This window comes from Electrona antarctica, assembly GCF_951216825.1.
Source record: "Electrona antarctica genome assembly, chromosome: 1".
Taxonomy (NCBI): domain Eukaryota; kingdom Metazoa; phylum Chordata; class Actinopteri; order Myctophiformes; family Myctophidae; genus Electrona; species Electrona antarctica.
This window is the reverse complement of record NC_136806.1, coordinates 39,527,637-39,554,702: the sequence shown is the minus strand read 5'-3', so window position 1 is coordinate 39,554,702 and position 27,066 is coordinate 39,527,637. Positions and strand designations below refer to the sequence as shown.

At 44.5% G+C, this 27,066-nt stretch overlaps 1 protein-coding gene across 1 annotated transcript in view; it reads right to left on the bottom strand.

The window, feature by feature from the left end:
- Nucleotides 1–27,066, bottom strand: part of tenm1 (teneurin transmembrane protein 1) — a 425,652-nt gene that overhangs the window by 117,313 nt on the left and 281,273 nt on the right. Inside the window, exons 17-22 of the mRNA XM_079512339.1 lie at nt 25,145–25,264; nt 24,304–24,565; nt 20,146–20,431; nt 10,950–11,093; nt 9,671–9,923; nt 6,880–6,900 (exon numbers count right to left, since the gene is read on the bottom strand). Coding sequence (XP_079368465.1) covers nt 6,880–6,900; nt 9,671–9,923; nt 10,950–11,093; nt 20,146–20,431; nt 24,304–24,565; nt 25,145–25,264 — 1,086 coding nt within the window. The remainder of the gene's footprint in view (nt 1–6,879; nt 6,901–9,670; nt 9,924–10,949; nt 11,094–20,145; nt 20,432–24,303; nt 24,566–25,144; nt 25,265–27,066) is intronic.

Below are 27,066 nucleotides of genomic sequence, written 5' to 3'. Positions count from 1 at the left end.
ACTCTTTTTTTCCCAGGTACATATACGTACGTCGACGCTAGGTGGCGTCATATCCCAAGTCTGTATATATACGTACCCCAACGTAGACTCCGTCTATATAATGGTTTATGCCTACAGAAGCCTTTAACATTGGTCCGGTTCCCATAGCAACGCCCCACCGTTCCAACTATGGGATTGGAAATATTTTCACAGTGCAAAGCAGTTGAAAGGAGGATTTTCAAACCGTCATAACTCAGATTCTAGGATCGCTGTCCTTGGTGGATTTTCTGCCATCCACATTTCGGATTTAATTTGTGCCTTTGTACTGCGACGCTGGCGCCATGTAAACGCTTCTGACGAGAGGTAAGGAGTGTGTGCTTGTTCCAATGCTGCGGTGGTGTGTGTAACAAGAGGGGGCGGGGGGGGGGGCGGGCATACTCTGACTACTTAAAGTGAACGTGTATGCTGGCCCCTGGAGCTGGGGTTTATGCTAACAGCTAATGGTAGAGATAGAGTTAACGTTACACTAATATGTGGTCACGAAATAACTGAAAAACTCTGATCAAAATGATGTTCTCTACTTGTATTTACTTCCATTTAATAATGGTAATGATTGACTATCAGTGATGTAGCTGGGGAGTCGGGAACCCCTAAACCCCTTCAAGGACCACTCAAGGTTCCCCAAGTTGAGAACCACTCAAGTAGACAGTCAACACGCCCAATCGCCCATCCATCTGGACTATGGGATAGACAGTCAAACACGCCCATTCATCTGGGCTATGGGATAGCCAGTCAAACACGCCCATCCATCTGAGCTATGGGATAGACAGTCAAGCACACCCATTCATCTGGGCTATGGGATAGACAGTCAAACACACCCATCCATCTGAGCTATGGTGGGATATAAATTCCTGTGTGCAAGTCTCACTGACATCATTACAAAGTCTGAACTGAGCAAGCAAGCAATTGACCATATGGTCAATTGCTTGCTTGCTATGCAGACCGCATCCATTATGCCAGCAAGGTGCTAACTAGGTGCAACTCCCCATTGGCAGCCCATTCATCCAAACAGAGAAGTCCTATATCTAATTGTATTAAACAACTAAACAACTAAACGTCAAACTCACCAACATTGCAGCTGTCCAAAATGCTTGAATTATCCTCTTTCTATCTGCAAAGTGTTTGTTTCATAAAAATCCACTGTAGACATGTTATGAGCTACTTCCTGTCAAGAAATCCCTTGCAGGTGATGTATTTTCCTAAGTGTTGGAGTTTGGAAGTGCTTGTTGAAGATCACTCAACGGCCCATGCACCACCACTTTAATGCAGGAGGCAGCAGGAGGTTGTGACCTTGTAGATCTGTTATTTTCACTGAATGTTCTTCCCATAGGGACTCTTTATAGTGCTCATGTGGCACACAAAACTGTAAACCGCAGAGCAGGTATAGCATTTGGGTCATGCTGCAATTACACTTTCCAGATGTATTAATTATCTTTTTATTGAATCCCAACACTCATTTATAAATAGACATGGCATGAATTTAAAAGAAGGACATTCGACAACAATTTAGTAACGGTAGCACTGCTCTGACTGCAAGTTGTTGAGCAAGCTTTTATGTCATTATGAGAGCAGAAATATTCTGGATTCATTATGCGGTATAAATTGAACTGTGCAGTTTGGTTAATTAATGGGAAACAATTAAATCCAATCAAAGAAAAAAAATGAAGACATTATGTTTAATTTGATAGTTATTATGATGCCGCTGAAAATATTTTGTGAGCATGGAAGATTATTTAAAAAAAGATCAAGGATTTCCCACCAGAGAGCAAAATGGCTGCTGGGCAGGGGCGGACCCCGACTCTACGGCCTGTGGACCGGAGACCAATCAGCGGGAGAGCTCTGTATGTGGGGGCCTATTTAGTTTTAATTGAATTAGGGGTTAATCAGTGGATAACTATTGGTCCAATATTCTAGAGGGCTCCCCTGACCATCGGGCCCCTGGGTCTGAGCCCACTAGGCTCGTTGGGGGATCCACCATTGCTGCTGTGCGAATATGGTCAGGTGGCTTAATTTGATTTATTAAAGGACCACTTCACCACTTTTCAATCTTCATATAGGTCCTCACTAATAATCATGATAAAATGGCAAAAAATAAATATCAGTCTGTGTCTCATAGGAGGGCTGTGGGCAGTTCAGAAACCCGTCCACCAGTGACATCATCGTTAGGCAGATTATTTTTTAAACAAGATTTTTTTTACCAAAATGTTTAGATTTGTATTATCGTGAGAACCATACATCATCGCTTAAAACGTGTATAGCGTGTAATCGTTACATTTCAGGAAATGAAAAATAATAATAATAATAACCAGTATTCCAAATGTATCTATTGTAATGTGTTGTAGTTATTATTCAGTCACAAACTATTGTTAATAATTTCATTGGTTAAATATTTATAAAAACCCACAGACTTAAATCACACAGTAGTGAAGATAGCAGCTTGTTGCGCTGTGAACTTGTAGATCGGTTAATTTAGCACTTTTGCACAACACAAAGTAGTACATTCATTTACAAAAGAAAAATCACACCCTTGTGAAGTGAGGGGCGGTCTTATCATCGTACATCATCATACATCATCTCATTCCGGCCAATCACAATTTGCGTCCTCACCTTTGTCTTCAATGTTTGTGTAACGCAATGTTTGTGTTCACACAAACACTCAAAACTGGCCATTCATTATCAATGGCATTTCATGTTTGTGTTAGGACAATTTTCGTGTTTACACACACCCTCAAAGCTGGACATAGGAGGGCCTAGCGCCCCTCAAAAAAAGAAAAAAGAAATATGGAGATACATGGTTTCTGCCGGACAGTGACAGGTACGCTGGGCTCCTGTCAGTCAAGCCAGTAAAGTGCATAACTGTTTACAGGACTCTGCACTGAACTGCACATGCATAATTAACAGCCAGTCCTGAGAGAGATACTCACTCTGGGCCCTGAATGATTCAGAGAGCAGAGACCTACTGTAGACATGGGGCCTTGGAATACGCCAGAGATATACCAGGCCGAAACACCTGGCATCGGCGAAGCACGCCGGTGCCAAGAACCGCTCGGTGTCAGGGGGGGCCCATGCAGGACTTGTAGTCGCGACCTTGTCACAGAGTTCCATGAGCACGCTACCTCCCTCTCCCCTGCCGGCTGATAAGGTGATGCCTGCCTTCAGTCTTCAAATAAACGCTGGGCTTTAAGACGCTATCTGTCTATTGGGTAGATGAAGAAAGGGCGCTCAGCATTACCAGCTTCCCCCCTGCTGCGTAACGAAGCCCTGATCAGAGCTGATGGATCTCTCTGATCTCCCCGCTCGCCTGTACCTTTCAGCCCACATCGCTCAGCCCTATTTGCTCTACTCCTCTCTCCACCCAAAACTACTTCAAGTAAAAGAACAGACAAAGGATTTTCCGTTGAGTACTGTACACCCCCATATTGTAAACCCCCCGAGAGGGTGCCTTGCACTCAAGGGCCCGGTCGGCCAATAGGCACTTTCCTGGGTATAAAATGGAGAGAAGAAGGAAAAGAAAGCGTTGAAAGCTTGAATAAATGATGAATAATTAATGCATTTGTCTTGGGAGAACAATGGTATAGAATTGAAGAGAATCAAGCTAGACAAAAGTACATTAAGAAAAGAAAGGAAAAGATGTGAAGGAGAGAGTGGAGAGTGCAGCTGATGGAGAAAGGAGAAATGGAGCAATGCACTGTAAAATCTCAGTGTTTCCCAACCTTTTTTCCTTGGAGCCTCCGTCTTACGTACATCTGACAAAAGCTGAGACCCCCACAAGTGCGCGTGCACACATATGCACACGCATGCAGTTAGGGTTAACTTAGTGCAGCCATGCATGGTCTGCAGTGGAGAACCAGACTATAGGTTCAATGTGCACAGGGGCGGCAGTGGCTCAGGGGTAGAGTGGCCGGTAGAGCGACCGGATGGGTCAAGTGGGCATGGCTGTTTTTAGCCCAATGAGTGTTTTTTTTGCAAAACTAATGCTTGGAATGGATTCAGCATCATGAAAACCCCCTAGTTTGACATGCCACATGCTACATAAAGCATGATGAAATGTTTTATATTTTGCCTTCTATAGGTTTTTAATGGTATGGTCACAGATTATGCCGATTACGAAAATTGCTCAACATATGCAAGTTAGCATCCGGCAGTTTCTACATGCTGGGGACCCATACTAAACATTTCTAACATAAAACGTTGGTGTACTCAACATGTCCGGGTTCACAATGGGGCTCTATGGGCTGGCTACTAGACTAGTGTGCTTTACCCTCATTAATGCACTTCTGCGCTGCCTTTTGCTCCTGGAGCATCACAGGCGTGCATTAATGACAGTAAAGCACACCCTCTCATTATAATTATACAGTATAGCTTTGAACTAGCAATGTACGTCATCGGTGTGTTAATGTGTGCGAGAGAGGATAAAGCACTTTGGAGAAAGGTGCTGTATACAGTAAATGCACCCATTCCATGTGTCTGTGTTGTGTACGTGCACACAGCCTCAAATGTACAGCTGCTGGTTGCGTGGAGTTAACCTCTGGTGTTCTGCAGATATGATGTTGTGACAAATCGGATAAGCCCCTGTCCTACCTCCACCTTTCAATGGCCCTGACACGCATGCACGCACACATGCACACGCACATATTGATATAAGTCCTGATAGTGACACATGCGTCATGCTTGCAGACACAGAGGCACTTATACACACAAGCACGTACAGTACCTTCTCCTATACACGCATGGTTCTAATCCTGTGTGTAACATATGGAGCTGGCCAGGTACCAGGGACCAGGGACGGTGCCAGCTTTGGGTTATAGCAGGACACTGTCTTTATGCCCGGCTCAGGAAGTGAATGAGCCGCAACATGGCCTTCCGCTAATCCTCCCCTAAAACTCCTCTCCCCAAGTATGCAATCCTCAGTGTTTTATGGGCCCTTTCCAGCTGGGAAATTTTATATCACCATCATCATCATCAAGTGGAATTAAAAGAAAGAGGCTATGCTGGCTTTATCCTTGACCTCCGTGACGTGAGGAGGTTTTGGTGCCAAGATGAGGGGGGCTTTAAAGTGAGTAACCCACTGTTTCTCAGTGTCTGGTCTGGGGACCACCAGGGGTCCAAGTGGACACGGGTCTGTCACTATAGCTGAATGGTTAGAGAGCCTGTATGGGAAGCCGAGGGTCTCGATTTCGATTCTAGGCCTCCGAAATGTGTTGAAGTGTCCCTGAGCAAGTGACACTTAACTGCTCCCTGAGTGCTACAACCAATGGCTGCTCACTGCTCCCAGGAAGGGTAAAATGCAGAGGACAATAAAGCAAATATACATTGACCAAGGAGTGAGGACCAAATTATTATTATGATTAACTCACAATGTAGGTTGGGATCCCATGCAGAGATAAAACAAACAAACAAATAGCATCAAATGGGAGTCATCACCTCCAGCCGATAAATGTATGGTCTTCTCTCTACGCAATGCCAGATGGTTTCACAACCTCCCGTGTGTGGTAGCGCCAGTAAACCTCCACACTCTTAGAGAATCCCAGTGTTAAGGTGGTTGCACACTGGACGCGTTTTTCGGAAAACCGATGGAGAAACGCACCTTTAGTGTTTGTGAAACCTTGTTTTTGCTCCTCTTTTAATCTTGCTTTTCTCCTCTTCCTCAGTGACCATATACTAACATGCAATGCGCAAAAAGCATGGAATACGGATGTGTATATTACAGGAAACTTTTAAACTTTCCAACAAACTCCGGTAAACTCTCAAATTGTACCATCACACCTGTATATTACCGTATATTACTGTATATATGCCTGCTAAACTTGAGGTTTACGGGCAAATCTAGTGCCCATAATTGCCCGTCATCTCCTCTTTTCACGCAGTGATGCTCCATTGACTGCCCGTCTCGCCACGAGCCTCGTCTTACTCGCCACGTCCACTCCTAGCGACATACTATTCCGCCCTTTGTTTCAATAAACAATTTTGCTGGAAATCGTGACAGATCCATATCTGATCAGCACTGTGTTGCTAGATTTGAGCTGTTTCTCTATAGGAACTACGTCACTATAGTAAAACAGCTCAACGAACCTCCCCAGGGCTCACCGGAGAGAAGCACTGGTTCGTTGTGGACTCCCTAAGCTCCCCAAAACAAATAAGGTAATCAAAAGTATCACACATGCACATTCACGTCACGTACAGTATAAATCTCACAATCACAATACATCTGTAAATCTTGCCATTTAAATATCATATCGTTGATGTTGGGTAGACACCTTGTACAGTCCCTATTTATTCATGATTAAAAAAACAAATGAAAAATAGCCGATCTAAGAGATTATCTGCTATTTTCACTACATTTGTGAGACACTCTTGCATAATGAAGCAGTGCATTCATTTGGCAATGTGGAGGTACGAGGTTTTGGATATCATCCAAGATTTATCATGAAACTATACTTTACACAGAAATGTACCCTTAAAGCGCTCCACTCTGTTACTCTCAGTAGGAAGTATGTCAGGAATCCTGACATCCTGACTCAGAATGCAGAAGTTCAGATCTTGGTAAAATACCATTTCAGCTCGACTTTAGGCTGCACTTCAGAACCCATGTTGGGTTCAAAGCTGAGGTATATTCAGCATGACGCTTGAACTGCGTTTGAACCAAGACAGATGCAGCTTCCAGCTCACAGACATGGAAGATGCTATCAGCCACGCTTCCCCTCTGGACCCCTGAGACAACACAGAATTTGAGTTCAGTGTGTGTGTGTGTGCGTGCGTGCGTGCGTGCGTGCGTGCGTGCGTGCGTGCGTGCGTGCGTGCGTGCGTGCACATGTATAGGTGTTGATCAACAGTTCTCACCTGTGCCTGGTGTCGCGGTTCCTGATAATCAGCCACGAACGTCAGCATTTAACCAAACAGAGGAGAGAGAAGCAGGGGAAGAACAACACGTCATTTACACTTCTGACAGACGACAGACGACACACTGACACGTTCATTCCCACCCCCCACAGAGGAGGATTAACCATTAAGACCTGAGGCCGATTCTGCACATGTCCTAAACGGTTTTCTGAAAGAAACGTATGGTGCTATATCAGTATGGTGCTCAATGTCAACGACCCCCAACATTATATGTATTTGGCTGCAGACCCTCCAACATCTAAAAATATTTTGTGAAGAAGCAAAGCAGCAAAGATTTGAGCGGCACAAAGTGACACGCTATGAGCTTGCATAAAAATGCTTACATTTAAATGCTTAATGTTACATGACCATTGACCACAGATGCTTTCCCGGTCTTAACGGCAATGTGGAAATACTCTGTGACTGTGAAGTAAAAGTCTGGAATTCAAAATGTACAAAAAAGGCTTGATTTAGGCCTTCTCGTCGGTCCACATTAAATATTAATCCAAACAGGAAGCACGTTCTTTTTTGGCATTTCCTCCTCCGGGAGGACAGGGAGGTATCAAATACAGGAATAAAACAACACCGTCTGAGGCAGGAATATGAAGCCACAGATACAATAATAACAGAGAGAGAGAGAGGGGAGCGTTACATAAGGAGAATATGCTTCGGCGTGGAATCCCATCTGCATGTTATGCTTGAGAAAATACAAAAATAGAGAGAGAGAGAGAGAGAGAGAGAGAGAGAGAGAGAGAGAGAGTGGTATCTGCAGCACAGCGGGGGCTATCATCTTCATATGCCATACCACAAAAAGCAATCTGTCTGTCTGTCTATCTATCTACTTTGACTGTCCGTCTGTCAATCTATCTATATCTATCTATGTCAGAAATGTCAGTGTCTCTGTGTGCGTGCAATCCCGTGCGTGCGTGCGTGCGTGCGTGCGTGCGTGCGTGCGTGCGTGCATGCGTGTACACAATGGCAAAGAAGTTAAGGGGTAAGGCGACGCAAAATCAGAGAATTGATTGTGATGTTTTTGTTTTGCTTTCCCCGAAAAGTTTATATTTTGGCCACAGACGGTTTCTGCCCGACAGCAGAGATATACTGTATACAGAGTACACATGAGCGCGCACACACACACACGCACACGCGCACACACACACGCACAGTATACTGTAATATGACCAGTGTCACTCTTGAGCAGCATTAATGCTGTGCAAACCCACATTGTCTGAGAACATTTTATTTTCAGCCCCGGCCCTGGCGGCCCATCACATTAACATTTAACCACAGTCTATCTATCCCCCAGTCAAAGTCTATCAGTCAACCGACTCAACCCCCAGTCTGGTCCTCCACAGCAGAAATACATGTAGGCTACCACTTAAAGCACTGCTTCTCAAAGTGGGGTCCAGGGACCCCCAGGGGCATTAAAGGGGTTCCAGGAGGTCCCTAGCTAAATTAGGTTTAAGCCCTGTACATTTTTCGGCTATTCAGAATAGCTGATCTACAAGGTCACGATGCATGGCAATGCTGCGTGTTGTGAGCTTGTAGATCTGCTATTTCTGGTGGAGAGATTCGGGTGGAAGGAAACAAGAGCAGACAAAGACAGGCAACTCAGGTCCATTTCACTCAGGACTCCAATTTTCAATACATTTACTTCTACTCCACTACATCTCAGAGGCAAATATTGTACTTTTACTCCACTAGATTTATTTGAAAAACATTAGTTACTATGTAGATTTAGATTATTATTACAAAACATACATTAACCACATCAGCCCATATAAAAAAATAGCGATCTACATCTAAATAGCTAAACGGATCTAAAGCTCACAATGCGTCGCGATGCGACATCAAAAGATGTTTATACATTTGAGAACTTGAAATGGGACATTCTGCATAATGACTTTAGTACTTTAAGTACTTTTAGGTGCCAACACTTTTGTACATTTTGAATTCCGACTTTTACTTGTCACAGAGTATAGTTATCGATTATTCCCCTCAACTCAAATATATATCACATATATTAATATCATATAAAACTTTTAAGTTAGCATATATTTAACTATTTTTTTCACACGTCCGTATATATATATAGGTACGTCGACACTAGGTGGCGTCATATCCCAGGTCCGTATATATACGTACCCCAACGTATACTCTGTCTATATAATGGTTGATGCCTATGGAAGCCTTTAACGTTGGTCCGGTTCCCATAGCAACGCCCCACCGTTCCAACTATGGGATTGGAAATATATTCACAGTGCAAAGCAGTTGAAGGGAGGATTTTCAAACCGTCATAACTCAGATTCTAGGATCGCTGTCCTCCACATTTCGGATTTAATTTGTGCCTTTGTACTGCGACGCTGGCGCCATGTAAACGCTTCTGACGAGAGGTAAGGAGTGTGTGCTTGTTCCAATGCTGCGGTGGTGTGTGTAACAAGAGTGTGTGGGGGGCGGGCTAACTCCGACTTCTTAAAGTGAACGTGTATGCTGGCCCCTGGAGCTGTGGTTTATGCTAACAGCTAGCGGTAGAGATAGAGTTAACATTATACACACATGGTCAGATAACATTACATGTTGAGTGCCGTCTATGCTTTGATGGTTACAGTTTTATAACCAGTTTTTATGAGTACCCATTTGTGGAGACATTTCTACTTGCGGCACATGAATGGGTTAATTTCCAAGGAAACGTGGCATTAAAAGTGTTAAAAGAAGCACTTTTTCCCGCCGCTGCCACCACCGCATCACTCACTTGAGCTCCAGAATGGTGCGCGTGAAGCCGTCCGGGTGGACCCTGCGGATGAAGTTGAAGTCTCCGACGTACAGGGAGCCGTCGGGGCCGCTGGCCAGCGCCACGGGAGCGAACAGCATCATGTCCCGGGCCGCGCCGGTGCAGCCCGGCCCGCACGGGACGCTGCGGTAGAAGCCGTTCCCCATCACCGTGCTGATGACAGGAGGCTGCTGGGACAGGAAAACGTTCTCGCCGTTTCCCTTGTGTAGGATTCCTGGTGGGAGAGAGGAGCGAGACGTCCATATGGTTACAATACATGCACGTGTCACAGTTGTTATAAGATCTGCATACAAACACACACACACACACAAAATGAGATGGGAAGAGGAGTGGAGACGGCTGCTTGTTGACAGACAGCTGTGAGATTGGGTTTCTTGGTTCCTGGTTTCATTTTATTAGCTGGGGTTTGTTCGTGCGTGCGTGCGTGCGTGCGTGCGTGCGTGCGTGCGTGCGTGCGTGCGTGCGTGCGTGCGTGCGTTGAAGGAGTTACTCTTGTCTCGGTAGAGTGGAATTTGACATTACATTTTTGTATTCGACCAAGATTGCATTTTTGTGGTTTATTTGGACAGCACTTACGACAAGTGATATTTTTATTTAGTGTTGTGTTTTGCTTTCCATACTGGATTTACTGATCACTGTGTGTTTTGTATTCCGGGTTTGTATTCCGTGTGATATTTTCCATTTTGGACATGACTGAATGTGCGCATGTTGACTTTGGATGTATACACTGTCTGTGCTCGTCTCTCCATATAAGATAAGTTTGTTATTGGTTAAATTAAATGTATTAACAAGAGCTTGAGACTAAATAACAACTACATTGGATTGGAACACATGGTTCGATGGTATGATCAGGTATGATGGGTCGGTACTGGGTGTGTATGATGGTATGATCAGGTATGATGGGTTGGTACTGGGTGTGTATGATGGTATGATCAGGTATGATGGGTTGGTACTGGGTGTGTATTTTGCCGTCGTGTTTGTGAGCTTGTAGATGATCTACTATTTCTGCTGTTTTTGAAAATTGTGTGAAAATGTTTCAATGGAAATGATTGTGATGCAAGATTCTTCCATCATAATCGCAATTATCTGGAAGATAATTGCAATTATCTTAACCACTTAGCATCCATTTTGTGGGGAAAGCTTTCGCAGATGGGCTTGTCGATCGGCTATAGGGTTTAAGCGGTTAGATAATTGCAATTAGGTGAGCATGTAATAAGGATGGCAGTGGGTGCGTGCTCACCGCTGGGGATGTTCAGAGCGTGGTGCTTGTCCAGGGACCAGCCTCCCAGGTTGGTGGGAACCAGCTCAAAGCCCTGCATCAGAGCCGTCCTCCTCTCCCATTGGACCACGCCAGGACACGCCTCGTATTCATAACCCACCGACACTGAAACACACACACACACCTTGTTAGGACCAGGAACATGGTTCTCCCAACATGTATTTCTCAAATTCTACTATACTTGTGGGGACATTTGGTCCTCACTAGTAACGCGCACGCACACACACATGCGCGCGCTCACACACGCGCGCGCTCACTCACTCACTCACTCACTCACTCACTCACTCACTCACTCACTCACTCACTCACTCACAACTTCTCACCACATATAATAATTATCAATTCCATCACATTTGACATGGTTTCACAGTACACAGCATTACACCATGTAATCAATTCATTTTCATTCATTTTCAATTAATTCTACAGTACACGCACAGCACCTGACTCACGTCGATTATATGATTTTAATTAATGCCATACACCAGCACCTGAGACTTTTGTTTAATGTTTGCACACATAATCATATACGGTAATGTCTTCGATTTTACTGGACATCACTGAAATGCATCAAGACAGTTAATCACAACCCATGTATTAAGACATGTTTCTGGCCAGCCAGCATCATCATTCACAATACAGGATGTATTGGCTTCCTCGTTGACTGACAATCCTGTAGCGCTATAACCGAAGTATAATGCCCCATATGGGACCTCGGTCCCTACGCTCATTCTGTAGCGCCGAGCTGAGGTCCCACCATCTTAGCTTCCACCGCGTTTCAGAACCATGCAGCGCATGGTTTCCACTAGGAACATTTCTTACCCTTTGTTTTCTGCACATTGTATCCAAAAAGGAAAGGTCCGATAAAAGGTCCCAGTTACGGGAAAACAAGCGTTTTGATCGCCTATTTAGTCAGACGCTTTCATGTTTTTCAAGTGAGTTGTGCGCATTAGCGCATCCCCTGGTCGAATGTTGACTTAACTGAAGTCCTTTGGAAAATCCAATTCCACACACACACACACACACACACACACACACACACACACACACACACACACACACACACACACACACACACACACACACACACACACACACACACACACACACACACACACACACTCACACACACACACAGCGTGCCTTGCTATCCTATAGTGAATGAAGAGGCAGATGAAAGGCGGTGTAATAAGACCTCGTCAGTGTGTTTGCACCCAGGAGGCCTGAGAGAATAGAGCACATACAGGCCTAATCAGGAGGAGACCTAGAATTAGCCGAGCCTCTCGGCTGTAATGATACGGCCGCACCACGCCGTGCCACCCGCCACTACAGCTAACAACCATCAACAGTGTGCTCGGCTCAGCAGGCCTATCAATACGTATGTGCGCCGGGGCAGCAATTTATACCACTTCGCTTTGGCCTCTAGTTTGAGGGCAGTAAACAGTGGGCAGATAACTGCCGATCACGGTGAGTTCCACGCATGGTGCTAACCAAATGTCGGCGGTTTAGCATCGAGATTGGCATAACAAGCACATGCACCTAACGGACAATCTACACTACACCATGTATTTACTGTAGTGTAGCTCTTGATTGTATTTTTGAGTGGTGCTAGCCACTCCTTGCGGAGCTATGTGTGTATGTATGTAAACTACGTACGTGTATGTATGTATGTATGTATGTATGTATGTATGTATGTATGTATGTATGTATGTATGTATGTGTACATAGCTGCAACACCTAAGGTGGCCAGTAGAGCGAGTCAAGTGCAAACAGAGTGAAATGGCAGGAGAAATAATTAGCACACTTAGATATTCCAAATATCCATAGCATCCCCCATAGCACCACTTTAGCCAAATGGCTTTTTTTTAAATGCACTAAAAAGGGCAGCAATGACATGTCCACAGTATGAGGCAACAATCTGACACACATTTAATATATCATATTTTCTTTTTGGGTCCCCTGGCCCCACTTTGAAGACCACTGAAATAGGACACTCAGAACAACAATATAATTAAATAAAAAGTGACAAGTTGTTGCGGGCTGTTCCTTTTCATCAGCCTCGCCTCCCAACATTTTAGTCAATTAGCGCTAGCTGTGCCGATTCCGTTGATGTGCGTCAAACTAGCAAACTGTCATTTGTGCTGCTGATAAACCTTAACGTTTAACACCCTCAAAATAGAGGCCCTTGACACAAGCGTGTGTGTGTGTGTGTGTGTCTCACAAATATGATGCCTTATATTTGTATTAAGTAACAGATGGCCCTCATATGCATTATTGAATATAGACTGCCGCCCCGCATTTAAAGTATTGTAACTGTCACAACAGTGTATGGGACTGTCAATTAACACCAAGCTAAACCGCAGCCAATGAAGACAGAATCATGGTTGGAATTAACCGTTTACTTGCATACCTTCAATGACTTGATGGTGAAAACTATAAAAATAAAACAATATGGCCCAGGCGGTGGCGTAACCGTCTGGGCACCCGACTGGTAATCCAGTCGCAGTGTGCCGCGGGTTCGACTCCCGAGCCCGACACGGCCTTTACTGCATGTCTTCCCCCATCTCTCTCCCGTTTCCTGTCAGCCTACTGTCTGTCCCTTCAAAAACCAATAAAAGGCGTAAGCCGCAAAAAAAAAATCTTAAAAAAAAAAAAAAAACAATACATTCAGTGTCTGTTCTTAATTGACAGCATTGCACACCCATGTAATTAGAAAATCACTGTGTCTAAAGTAAACCACATACACACTGCAGTGTAATTAGCAAGATGACATACACCTGCACCACTACACTCTGCAGACAGCACCAAGCATTGTTTAAAGAATTAGCTTTCCAAACTTCTAAATAAACATTCACAAAACATCACAAAAGGGGTCACAGAAAGTTACAATAACTGAATTCAGCAGCACAACTTACGACATTGCGTCTAAAATGCTTCCAAGTGGGTAAGATGTGTTTCAAGGCTCAAGCTTTGCAGGTCTGTCTTCTCTATGCACTGCTGCATGCAAAATGGTGCTAACAGGAAGTGACTCTCATTAAATACAGAGTTTTCAAAATAAAAGTACTGGTACAGATCTTCACAACACCAGAGGGAGTGCAACAAACCATGTGCAACCCAGATTCGACACAAACAAGGGACTAAATTATTTTCGCTCCTATGCCACCAAAATGTGGAACGCCCTACCTATAGTCATTAAGACATGCAAATCCCTTGACTCCACTCTCAAAGTGCACCTATGGACGGCTGCAATTCGAAACTGGCCCCCGTAAAATCGTCATAGAATGCATAGGTGGACCCAGGCTAGGTTTCACCTGACAAAAGGCTCAGATTCGCTGGCTGAAACGATACAGCACAGCTCATAGATTTGATTTGATGTATTTATTAGATCCCCATTAGCTTACTAGTCACAGCAGCTAATCTTCCTGGGGTCTTAAACATGTCATCATCAAAGCATTTCTTCCATATTATTACTGTACATACATTCACATCCAACATTCATCCAACACAACAATACAACACAAAACAACTCATGATCCGTCTACTACATTTGATAGCTAGCTCCACAGTACAATCCAATCAACAACATTGATTGTAAAATAAATATACATTATAATGGGATATATAGCTCATATGCATCTCCTTCACATCTCTTGAGAGAACAAAAACAACTTCAGCTTCTTCTTAAAACTCATATAGTTATCCTCAAACAAAACAAATAGGTAATGAGTTCCATTGCTCTGTAATGATTTGAACTGTTCTTTGTTTAACATAGATACTGTGAGATGATGATAATGTCATTTAGATAGCATGTTATTTAGACAGCTGCTATAGGTTCCTTTAGTTTCAATGTATAGATTATTATTTTGATAGTACTTGTTTAGACTATGATGCTATAGGGTCTTCTTGTGATCCTTTACTGAGGCACTACACTGACTCTCTGAATTTGATGTGTTTACCTTGCTTATTGTAAGCCATTTGGGAAACATCTTTCTTACACCTGTATTACACCTGTAAACATGTGTGTGACAATAAATCTGTGGATTGTGGATTTGTTTTTATACGTCTGGATACCCCATCTGCCTCTGCAGGAGACTTAGCTCAGATCTGAACCCATTTGATTTGGCGTTAGGAACCCGTTGCGACCGCATGCCCTTGCTGACGTCGAGCCTAGGCAGGCAGGGTTCCAACCTATAGAACCTTCCGCACGAAAGGCTCTAACCACTGTCAATTGTAAACATTGTCTGATGTTGAATGATGACAGAGACATCATTCAGGAGTGATGTGCTTGCATCAACGAGCTACCACCTTTAATCAGTTTTTAGGTTGGACGCCGGGGCTCAGGTGTGTAGATGTCCCCGCATGTCTTTGAACTTATTAAACATGCTCCCAGAACAAGGGAACAGAGGTCTGGGAGGAGAGGAACGGCACAGAGGAGCGTGTACAAGCAGGGAAATCCCAGATTAAGCTCTTCCTAAATCTCCGCCTTGCCGTGTGGAATCAATAATATGATTAGAGAGGGAAGGAGAACACTCACAGATGGATGCAAGGAGGAAAGGAGGAAAAGTTACGACGCCGCAAGGAGAATCTTTTCAAAGCAAGTCTAATGTGTTTATAGAAATGATTGATATTTGCTTTATGCGTTAGAGATTAGTTTTTATGCCGTGCAACGTTTCATTTCGGGTCTGAACGCGTTACTACACTTTGAAGTTGAGATTGCTGGGGCAATCTCCCCCAACATAATTGGGGAAGGAAAGAATATATCAGAGAATCTCATGCCTGTTTGAAAAAAGTAATTAACTTCTTTTTGCTTGTACTTTGTAATGCCATGTTCTATATTATGTGCTCGATGGTGTGTGCATTCTTGTTTTAATATCACATTGATTTACTGATGCTGATTGATTGTTTGATGTAGCTGTTAAATGGTGTGTGCTTGCTTTCATGACCTGTGCGCCCTGATGAAGTCACACAGGCGTTTTACTGTTTTAACAGAACAGTATGCTGCCTTGGATATCTATTACAGTGTGGCCATGCAGGAGGCTATAGAGCAATTATTTGTTTACACACATTGGGACTGGGCGCATGGGTTTCATGTAATCAATTCCCAACAGATCTCCAAACCTGTTGTTTTGGAAAGCGCTGGTTTCAGTCCATTCAACCTCCTCTTGTGTGTTGGCTAGTGAGATGCACCCTAGGAGACATTTATTCTTCAAAGCGCAACAGTATTGCACACAGAGAACAGTTGATATACAAGCTCACATCGCATCGCGGATGCGATTATTGTGATTGTAGAGGTCTGCGTGCACGACACCATCACGGGACGAAGCATAAATTATACTTGATGGGCTGCAGCCATGGACAAACGGGCTCTGCTGCCGTTATCATGAGCACACCTCCCGTTCTTATGACAGCGACTGGAGGTGTGGTTTTGAGGACAACTGCTTTGAATTACTATAAATTGTTCAAACATAACAGAAACCAATGGATTATATATTTCAAGAGTGAGAGAATACAATACAAATCCTAATCATTCTTTCTCCACACTGGGAGAAAAACAGCATCTGAAAGTTTGATGATCATGCTGTTTCTTATCAGTGTGACGTCGTCTGTTAAGGCATCTATAGCCCGTCTATTAGGTGTATTGTCTGTCTGTCTGACTGACTCTGTCTCTGTGTCCAGAGCTAATCTCGCACTGGAGCCTTTCAGAAGTTCTTCAGAAGAACTCCCACATACTGCACTGTTTTATTGTTTTTTTATGCAACCCATCCCAGAGAGCCCCTGATTTGTGTTTTGCATAATTGTGGATCCATCCTATACTGCTTACAATGCAATATCGCCAGTTGTATTTCATCTAGTTTTGCTACTTGTGTAAAAAAAGGCATTATTTTTTTATACGTATAGGGAGGATAGAAGGTATTCTGCCTGACAGCGCTGATATGTTTATTGAAATGTTTGGTAATTGTTTTGAGCGTTAGATTAGTTTTCCACTGTTGAAATGTTCATTCGGGTCTGAATGATTTGCTACACTTTGAAGTTCAGATTACTGAACATAATTGGGGCAGAAACAAAATATCAGAGAATAACATATTTGAGAAAGTAATTAACTCCTCGTATCACGCCAGCAAACTGAGTTAACGAACTCTCAGTGGGCGCGTGGTTCTGTTGAAACTTCAGCTGACATTGTGCCCCACTTGGGCAACTTCCTCCCCCGACCCTGAAACCATCCGATTGAAAATGCATTGAAACAAGACAGAAATATACCTTGGCGCCAAAAGGGAAATCACAGACTCACTCTCTCTCACTCAATTCCATAAAAACTGAGTTCTTCTCTTTTTTTTGACACAAGACTTTTCCAGGACGCCACGGACAAAGAACCCTCAGAGGGAACGTGTCAGTGTTTCCAAAACTGCTGCACAGGAGAATATTGCTATGGCTATATTACAAAAGCAGGGGCAGGGGCACGTAACTCATGCACGAGCACACACACACACACACACACACACACACACACACACAAGCACGCATGCACAGACAAACAAACACATATGCACTCGACAGTACATGAATGCACGCTCAATATCTCACAGGTGAAAGCTTTCATTCCCAAACTGCAGAAGCCTCGGGCGATGAGCTCGCGCCGAGCAAACAGAGCGTGAGCTTTCTTTCTCTCTCTCTCTCTCTGCTCTGTGTGTTGCGTGCTTGTAAGTGTGTGTGTGTGTGTGTGTGTGTGTGTGTGTGTGACTGTGTGTGTGTGTGTGGTTATGTGTGTGTGTGTGTGTGTGTGTGTGTGTGTGTGTGTGTGTGTGTGTGTGTGTGTGTGTGTGTGTGTGTGTGTGTGTGTGTGCGCGCCAACATGGAGCTCCACACAGAGGGGCAGATCAGAGGAGGACATGGGTGGAGAGGAAAGAACAAGGGAGGTCAGTGGAAAGACAGCGTAGAGGTAACAGGGGAGATCAGAGGGAGCGGAGAAGACGACAAGCAACAGAAGAGAAGAAACGCAGCAGAGAGGATAGGTGGTGGGGGGGGGGAGTCTGAGCGAGGCACAGAGGAGAGGATGGAGGTGAGGACGGAGCTGGGAAGGGCATGTGTAATAATACTAATAAAAAGGAAAGGATCAGGAGAGGAGATGGAGGTGTGGATCTGGAGGACACCTGCTATGACACCGGGTCTTGCAGCATGCAGACAACATCTGTGATATTGCCAGCCAGGTCACAAAGCTGACCACATAACCACAGAGTCCCCGGGGGTCCTGCTTGGACCTGCATGGCAACCCTCTGCCACATAACCTCCAGTCAAATCGCCTCTGTCCCGTCTGAATTCAAGCAATAACAGCATTCTGCAAACTGCAATTTTCCATCACGTGATTGACTGGCATGCATAAAAAAACACTATAACCATCCATGCCACTACAAATATGTAGTGTGTATATGTTATGTATACAGGGGTTGACACTAATGCTTGCCCAACTGCCCGTGGCATGTAAATAAAACATTCGGGCACGTGGAGTTTGCTTTCAGGTTCACCAGACGGGCGGCAAATGCGTTTGAATGGGGAAGCAACCATCTTCATTAAATATTATTGGTTATCCATGAAGAACAAATTGATGCTGCCTTTTTACAAGTAGCAGTTGTGCCCATTTAGAGAGAGAGAGAGAGAGAGAGAGAGAGAGAGAGAGATTTCCCTGGACCAAACAATGAATGCTACTGTGGTGTACAAAGCCCTTCACTCTACTATAGCTTCACAACATTGTGCGTCACAATGACTGTGAATAGGTGTGATTCCTCCCGGTGTGTGTCTTCAGGTGTTATTATGGCAGCACATACAGAGGACATGCCATGTACAGTATGTATGCAATGTACAGTATGTAACCTTTATTTAACCATGGGGGAAAACAAGTCACATTGAGGTATGAATGGAATGCCCTGACACCATCCATGAATGGTCGTGAATCGCTGGCTTACTTATTTCTAAACAGGCCTGAAAGAAAACCACAAGTGAACAAGACCAGCGTTCTTGAAATGAGTAGCCTCGGAAACCCAGACGTTTTTATTTCGAGGGAGAAAAAAAAAGTCTGGGGCCGAGTCCACTTCAATTCGGCATAGAGTAGCGCAAACGTCGGTCTCTCTCTGCTGATTTCTGATCGCCTGCACCTTTGTTAAATTGACGCAGACAGCCAGACACGCACACATGTACACACCCCCCTCTCTCTCTCTGCCGCTCTAATAAATTAGTCTCATGTCCTGCAGCTGTGTCTAGTTTCTCCCGGCGGATCCTGCCGGAAACTGCTATGAAATCACACACACACACACACACACACACACACACACACACACACACACACACACACACACACACACACACACACACACACACACACACACACACACACACACACACACACACACACACACACACACACACACAGTATATGGCTATTTGTATTTGTTGATGACGTGTATTATTGTGTGATTATTCTATATTCTATACTCTAGCTGTTGATGAATTCAATACAATGGACCACACTGGAAACAAGTCCCCAGGGCATTTTTTGTGTTATCATTTTAGCCCAAGTGTGTTACTGTATATCCATGCTGTTTTGACTAATAAAAGTATTAATTAAATCCAATAAACAAAACATATTTTAAAAGTGAGACCCGGCCAAGACAGGACCAAAGCAGTACAACAGGGAATGACAGGAGTCATGCTCTGTTGTTCAGTTACTACTCTGGGACTTTGTGAAGTCAGTTTTGGGGTCACCATGTATTTCATTCATGACTCACATTCACACCACCGTCCACTGCCTTTCACTGACATTTCAAATAGTACTTTCTCTCAACTCACTAATTTACATTTAGTTCAAAGATTTAAATATGCTGGAATGGTTTTCAGCCTTTCTCCCTGTTGAGATCCAGAATTCCTGCCATTCAGTTCACAATTGCTGACTTTCAATAAAAGTGTGTCCTTTTTTTTTTTATTCAGGACACGTCTATATTCCTATAAATAGAATTTCATTATTGTGACACTTGACTGCATTCCTTGTATTTGTGTACAGTAGCTCTTTGCACAAACCTCCTTTGTGAATAATAAAATGGCTCGTGGTTCCCATTCATCATCATCATTATTATTCACTTCAGTTATTATTGCTCTCATGTTACGGTACCTGTGGCGTGCGTGAGACCCCAGACCTCCTGTCCATAAACGTCTGTCTTGTTCCAGACCATCCTGTGCACCAGGCCCGGCCCGGCGGGGTACCAGCGCTGGTACAGCCTGCCCTGGACGGAGGCGCGCACGTGGACCTTGGCCAGGCCGCCCAGCGGGGACACGGGGGACGAGGGGGACGGGGGCGTCAGGAGGACGCGCAGCAGAGACAAGTAGCCTGCTGCCCGCGTGCTCAGGTAGCTCAGCTTTACAAAGGACCCGGGGATAGGAACCTCCTCCTGAACCGCCTACAGGGAGGGGAGAGAGAGAGAGAGACAATTTACAGTTCAGGCATTTAGCAGACGCTCTTAATGTAGAGCGACTTACAGTAAGCAAGAACAACACATGGTAATATATCAAATACATAAAAAAGGGTATCTTTGAAAAACAAAGAAAAGGTCCCGCACACTGTCAGACACTTGCCAAAATGTTGCTCTTAATTAGGTCGACGTTTCGGTCGATTAGACCTTCATTGTCTGTCCTGGTGAAGATCTAATCGACCGAAACGGCAACCTAATAAAGAACAACATTTTGGCAAGTGTCTGACAGTGTGTGGGACCTTTTCTTTGTTGTTCTATGCTCTATTGCCCTACGCACCTGTCACTAGCCTTCTGAGGTGTGCATCGGCCTTTTGCTAAAAAAGTTTGTTATATCCAATACATAGAAATAGTTATCAGATATCATAAGCAAGCTAAGAACCCAACATCTGTCTCTATAGACTATCTGTACAGTGAAGCTAAGAGTATACATTACAGCGTGCTATGTCTACATAAAATGCTATCTAAATTATATAAGTTCATAGTCTTTGCATAAGCCTGTAAGGTCGTCGAGGCTATAAAGTGCTGCGGCAAGTGGCTACGGGCTAAGATGTAGTGTGAAGAGGTGAGTTTTCAGACTATTTGCAGCGCGGTAAAATGATTGGCAGGAAATACAGGATTAATTATTTCATGCGCAGAATAACAGGCAGAGTTGATGTGGGTGGTTTCTCAGCTGCATATAATATATTGCCTTTCTCCAAGGCCTTTACAATCACCCACACATTCACACACTGACAGTAGAGGAAACCATGCAAGGCACAAAGCAGTCCATTGGGAGCATTGGGTTCAGAATCTTGCTCAAGAACACTTTAAAGGACCTTTCAACCTATCTTCATACAGTATAATAGGTCCTCACTAATAATCATGATAAAATGGCACAATTCTTTTCTACTCAGTCTGTGTCTCATAGGAGGGCTGTGGGCAGTTATGAAACCCGTGACATCATCGTTAGGCAGATTCTTTTTAAACAAGATTTCTTTTTTACAAAAATGTTTAGATTTGTATTATTGTGAGAACGAAAAAAAAAAAACGTTTTATGACTCTGATGAAGAAAGACCGCATAGGTCGAAACGTTAGTCGTTTTTTGTATACTAGCACCAAATAAAAGGCTTAAAATGTCCATGCTGCTCCAGTGTCCTCCTCCTTCTGCATTAAGTGTCCTTGTTCCTGTGATGCACCGGACCAGCCGCTCCAGGCTTGAGGCACGTTGTTGGTAGACTCCCTTTGTGCTTCCATTTTCACATTGCAACTTTTCAGGACTAGAAAGCCTGCAGTTTCTATTAGCTTGGATTTCCCGTCGATGCATGATTATTAGTGAGGACCTATTATATGAAGATAGGTTGAAAAGGGATGAAGTGGTCCTTTAACCCATTTAATAATAATAATAATCGTTATTGTCCCGAAGGATATTCATCTTCACAGGTCTGTTCAACACCAACAACAAAAACAACACATAGCACAGAAAAAAACATTTAGACCTGAGATCAGATTCTAAAAATGTCTTCTACATTCTGACAGTTTTCTGAAAAAGCTATGTTTCTTCTGAAGTGGTTCTTCAATTTTTCAAAAATAGCAGACCTACAAGTTCGTAGCGCGCCACTCGGTGGCGCGCTATGAGCTTGTAGATCTGCTATTTTTCAATAGCTAAAACATAACATAATGCTAACACCAAAAGGGGTTCCCACCCAAAATGGGTTAACGGCCAGGCAGAGCCAGGGATAGAACAGGAACCTTTCGGATTCCAAGACGGCCGCTCTACCTCTTGAGCCACTGCTGCCTGCCCCAACAGCACAACCCTTCCCGCTCACTTAGATCATCTAAGATGGGAAGTCTGTTTGAAGTTTAACATTCCCTAAAGCATCCTGGACAACGCTTCACCTGTCCTAGAGTCTAGACACTTTCATCCTCCTCTGGCCCCAAAGCAATAAACTCACACCATCATTCCTGTTTTAATCCACAGACTGAGCACTCACCTCTTCACCCCTAGCATTCCTCTCACCAATGTATCACGTCATCTATTTAGATTTGTTAGTATGCACATATATGTTGGTTACATGTTTACATTTACTTAACCCAATAAGGCCGATTCTACAAATGCCTTCTAAAGTATAGTATAGTTCTCACATTTTCAAGATCTTTCTTGACACAAAGTGACGTGCTGTGAGCATGTACTGTACATGTGCTATTTTTGAATAGCCAACTCTAAAATGACTGAGATGCTTTCCCGTAATTGTGATGGTCCACAGACAGTGCTTTTGCGTTTAACAATATTTACTGTGCAGCCATGACTCTGCCTTTGATGTGACCTCCGCTGCTCAGCTGTTCAGCTGCATGCTCTGTCCCACTGATTGACTGGCTGAACATTCAGAGAAGTGTCAGAGAAGTCAGAACAGAAGCGCGAACTTTATCCCCAAACGAGAGGAGTGGGGAAGAGAGGAGAGGAGCAATTCGTTGACACCTTGACTCCTATACATACCTGTAAATCGAATTTAAAATGTCACTGCTTCACCATTTCAATGAGAAATGCGTCTCATAGGACCAGCGCCATGAGTTGCAGACATATTAACTACATCTGTTACTTCCTCCCATGCTAATGTGACACCATGTGCACTGGGCGTTCTGTTGGAGGTGCTGTGGAGTGTTCTGTGCAGCCTGACGCACCAGGTCACAAGTTCACTCTTAGCAGAACTTATGAGGCTCTTCTGTGCAAATTGCCAGCGGCACACTGCTCTTAAAGGTAATGAAAAGCTGTCATTTGATTGGCCCGACTGAATCCACCTGCAACACGCCCGCTGACAATATATTAAGTGAGGACACTCTTGTCATAAATTGACCCATTTATTGCAACAAATGGAATACAGTTAAACCTGGCACTCTGCTCTTAAAGCTAAATAACACTTTGGTAGTGCTTTGGGTTGTATAGTTACGCTGGCCTCGTGCAAGTCCAAATATTGGTTAGATCGTCGATAGTTGCTCTTGATTAAAAAAAAAGGATAATTCAAAGATAATTCCCCATTGTCTTGCATTGCACGGTGAAACAGGTCTTAAAGTCACTCTTTTTGGAACTCAAATGAACTTGAACAAAGCGGATTCTGACAATGTATAACATTACAAAACCTGACGCTGCATTTCTTCCAAATAAAAATGTCATCTTCCAGGTGATTTTACTATTCCGCATTGAGCAGTGTGTGAAGCCCGCACTTCTGCCGACTCAGCAGCGTCCAATTTGCATGGCGATGGGGAGGGAGGCCGGAGGCGCTCATGACTTATCCTCGTCAAACACGCTACGCACAAGGCTGTGCTCCGCGACGTCAGCATGACGCAAAACGTACCTGACCAAGTAGTGTCAAGCTGTCGTCCATGTCGGACGGATCAAACCTTGTATGCAGATTTTTCAAGAGAAACAAGTGGACAGGTCTAAAGAAAACAAGCACAGAGGCCCAATGAGGCCATGCTAAGAGGCCCAAGGTCAGCACAAGGCTAGGCTCAGAGCTTGTAGAGCTGCCATTTTCAATATTTCCCTGAAACATTTTAACTGCACAAATCTTGTAAGGCAGTCCCTGGCACAAAAATGTTCAGATGGGGGTCTGTGGACAAAATACATAATTTGGGGGTCCTTGACATGAAGACGTATGAGAGCCACTCAACAATACTAAGCATGCACCTTTTTTTTTATGTGACATAAAAGTCAAAACAATGTATATCAGTCATCAGCCAGTATATTGCAAATGAGTTTCAGCCAGTTGTTCCCCGGGACCCGTTGTTCCCTTCATATAGTGTCTGATATGAGGCGTGTATCGTACCTGGAGCTCCGGTATGACGGGCCCCCGCTCGCTGCACGCTCCGGTGTATCGGGGGAGAGGCGAGGGCAGCACCAGCGGGTACGGACTCACAACGCTCCTGACGTCGCATTTGGGCACCGCCGCTTCCTCCCGGGCCATGGTCACGTGATCCAAAACCAGGAAGTTGTTGTTGGGGGTCCAGATGGGGCGTGTCTGCGGCAGGAAGGGCGGCCGCTGGAACATGAGGGTCATGGACATGGCTCCCGAGGTCACCAGGTCAAAACTACAGGAACATGGAACATGAGGGTCATGGACATGGCTCCCGAGGTCACCAGGTCAAAACTACAACATGGAACATGAGGGTCATGGACATGGCTCCGGAGGTCACCATGTCAAAACTACAACATGGAACATGAGGGTCATGGACATGGCTCCGGAGGTCACCATGTCAAAACTACAACATGGAACATGAGGGTCATGGACATGGCTCCGGAGGTCACCATGTCAAAACTACAACATGGAACATGAGGGTCATGGACATGGCTCCCGAGGTCACCAGGTCAAAACTACAGGAACATGGAACATGAGGGTCATGGACATGGCTTCCGAGGTCACCAGGTCAAAACTACAGGCCAGCAACAACACACAACGGATGAGATGTGAGCATGACAATACTGGAAGTAGTACCTGCACATTGTTACATCACATTGTGTGTGTGTGTGTGTGTGCGTGTGCGTGCGCGTGCGTGTGCGTGTGTGTGTGTGTGTGTGTGTGTGCGTGTGCGTGCTCGTGTGCGTGCGTGTGTGCGTGTGCGTGTGTGTGTGTGTGTGTGTGTGTGTGCAGGCACAGCACTGTAGAGTACCTGCCGTCCTGCCTGCTGATGGTGTAGCCATACTCTGGGTGCTGCAGGAAGGTGATGTTGACGCCCACCAGAGGAGAGCCATCCTGCAACAGCACACTGCCTCTGATGACAGCCACACGACTAGAGAGAGAGAGAGGGGGGGGGGGGGGGTTGGTCAGAAATAGAGAGAGAGAGTCAGAGCGGGAAGTATGGATGTTTTCCGGTTCATCAGGATTGACAGTGTGATGATTGTATTTGTAGAGACATGGGAGCCAGACGAACGTCCTTGTAAGCAGAGAGAGAGACAACAGCTCTATTCACTCTCCCTCCCGAGTCCCGACAGCATCACTGTACTTCCTGCACCCACAAAACCTGCCAGGGTTGGCCAGCGGACAAGCGCCATAAATACAGCCAATGCTCGCAGCGACATGTCACATAAATAAATACCCTTCACACACGCACGTGCGCACATGCACACACACACGCACACACCCACATGCATGCACACGCATGCACATGCACACACGTGCACACACGTGCGCACGGACACGATTCAATTTAGTCTGTAATTAGCCACGCCCACTGCCGCACGCATCGTAAAGCATTTTAAAGAATTCCCGCTGATATTTCCAGTAAAGTGTGAAATAGGCTGTTTGAACTGAGGGATAATAGTCGAACCCATAAAATGGAGACAGATGGATTTAGGATGACTCACACGTGCGTGCCCCCGCGCACACACACACACACACACACACACACACACACAGATACTATCTGCTCCTCCAGGAGGACAGCAGGGTTGCTCTGGGTGACCGCGTCGGCCCGTTTGTTACGTTTGCCCCGAAAGCCGCCATCGATTTCCGTTACAAGACAACAGACACACAATTAATTTATTTGTTTATTGTAAAAGTGAGTGCGAGGAAAGGGAAGGGACGGGTGGGGGAGTGGGGGGGGGGGGCATTTCTCAGCACGAGGCATCACTTCTCCTTTTTTTTCTGGTCCAAAACTTTCTGGGTCACGGTGCCAACAAGATATATTTCCCCCCTCTCTCTCTCTCGCGTGCCGGCCGAGAGGGCACTGAAATATTTATGGAGACACCTTTATGAGCGGTGTGTTACCGCATGACACACACAACATAAATATAGCAAGAAACAAACGCCGGCCGCTTGTACTCTGACTCTGAGACAGGCTGAGGACGATGTAGTGTACCTCACTGGGCCCTGATCCCTGCAGGAACACATGGTTCCGCTCCCTGGGGAGGCACGCACGCACGCACGCACGCACGCACGCACGCACGCACGCACGCACGCACGCACGCACGCACGCACGCACAGGTTTGTATTACTATACTTGTGAGGACACCACATGAACATGTTATGACAGCGATTATATGAACTTTCTCTTGCCATTTAACCATTTTTAAATTGCCGATCTGCAAGCCCGCAACACGCCGCAGGGTGGTCTTTTCCGTTCTCTATTATTTCTATTTTTTCAGGCATATAAGTCCATCTCTTTTTTTTTTAAATAGTTTTTATTAGGCTTTTTGTATTATGACATAACTTAAGAAAATAATTGACAGATAATGAGTAATTAAGTGACATACAATACATAATAAAAAAGGTACATAAATGTGATAAAGAAAAAACAAAACAGTTAAACATTGACAAATGTGAACAGACAAACAAAGTAAAGACAACAGGACAGACATTCTTGCTCTCAAACTCTCCCAACCCGACATTCTTCTTTTTAAATGAGAAAATAAAATAAGAAAAAACACTCAGTTCCTTTCTCCTTTTTTTTCTTCTTTCCAATTTTTTATTTTGTTATCTATTGTGTAGGAGGGGTTAGCGTGCACCTATTGAAATAGTCAATGAAGGGTTGCCATGTCTGGTAAAATCTATCTTCACTCCCTCTCAATTCAAACTTTATCTTTTCCAATTGCA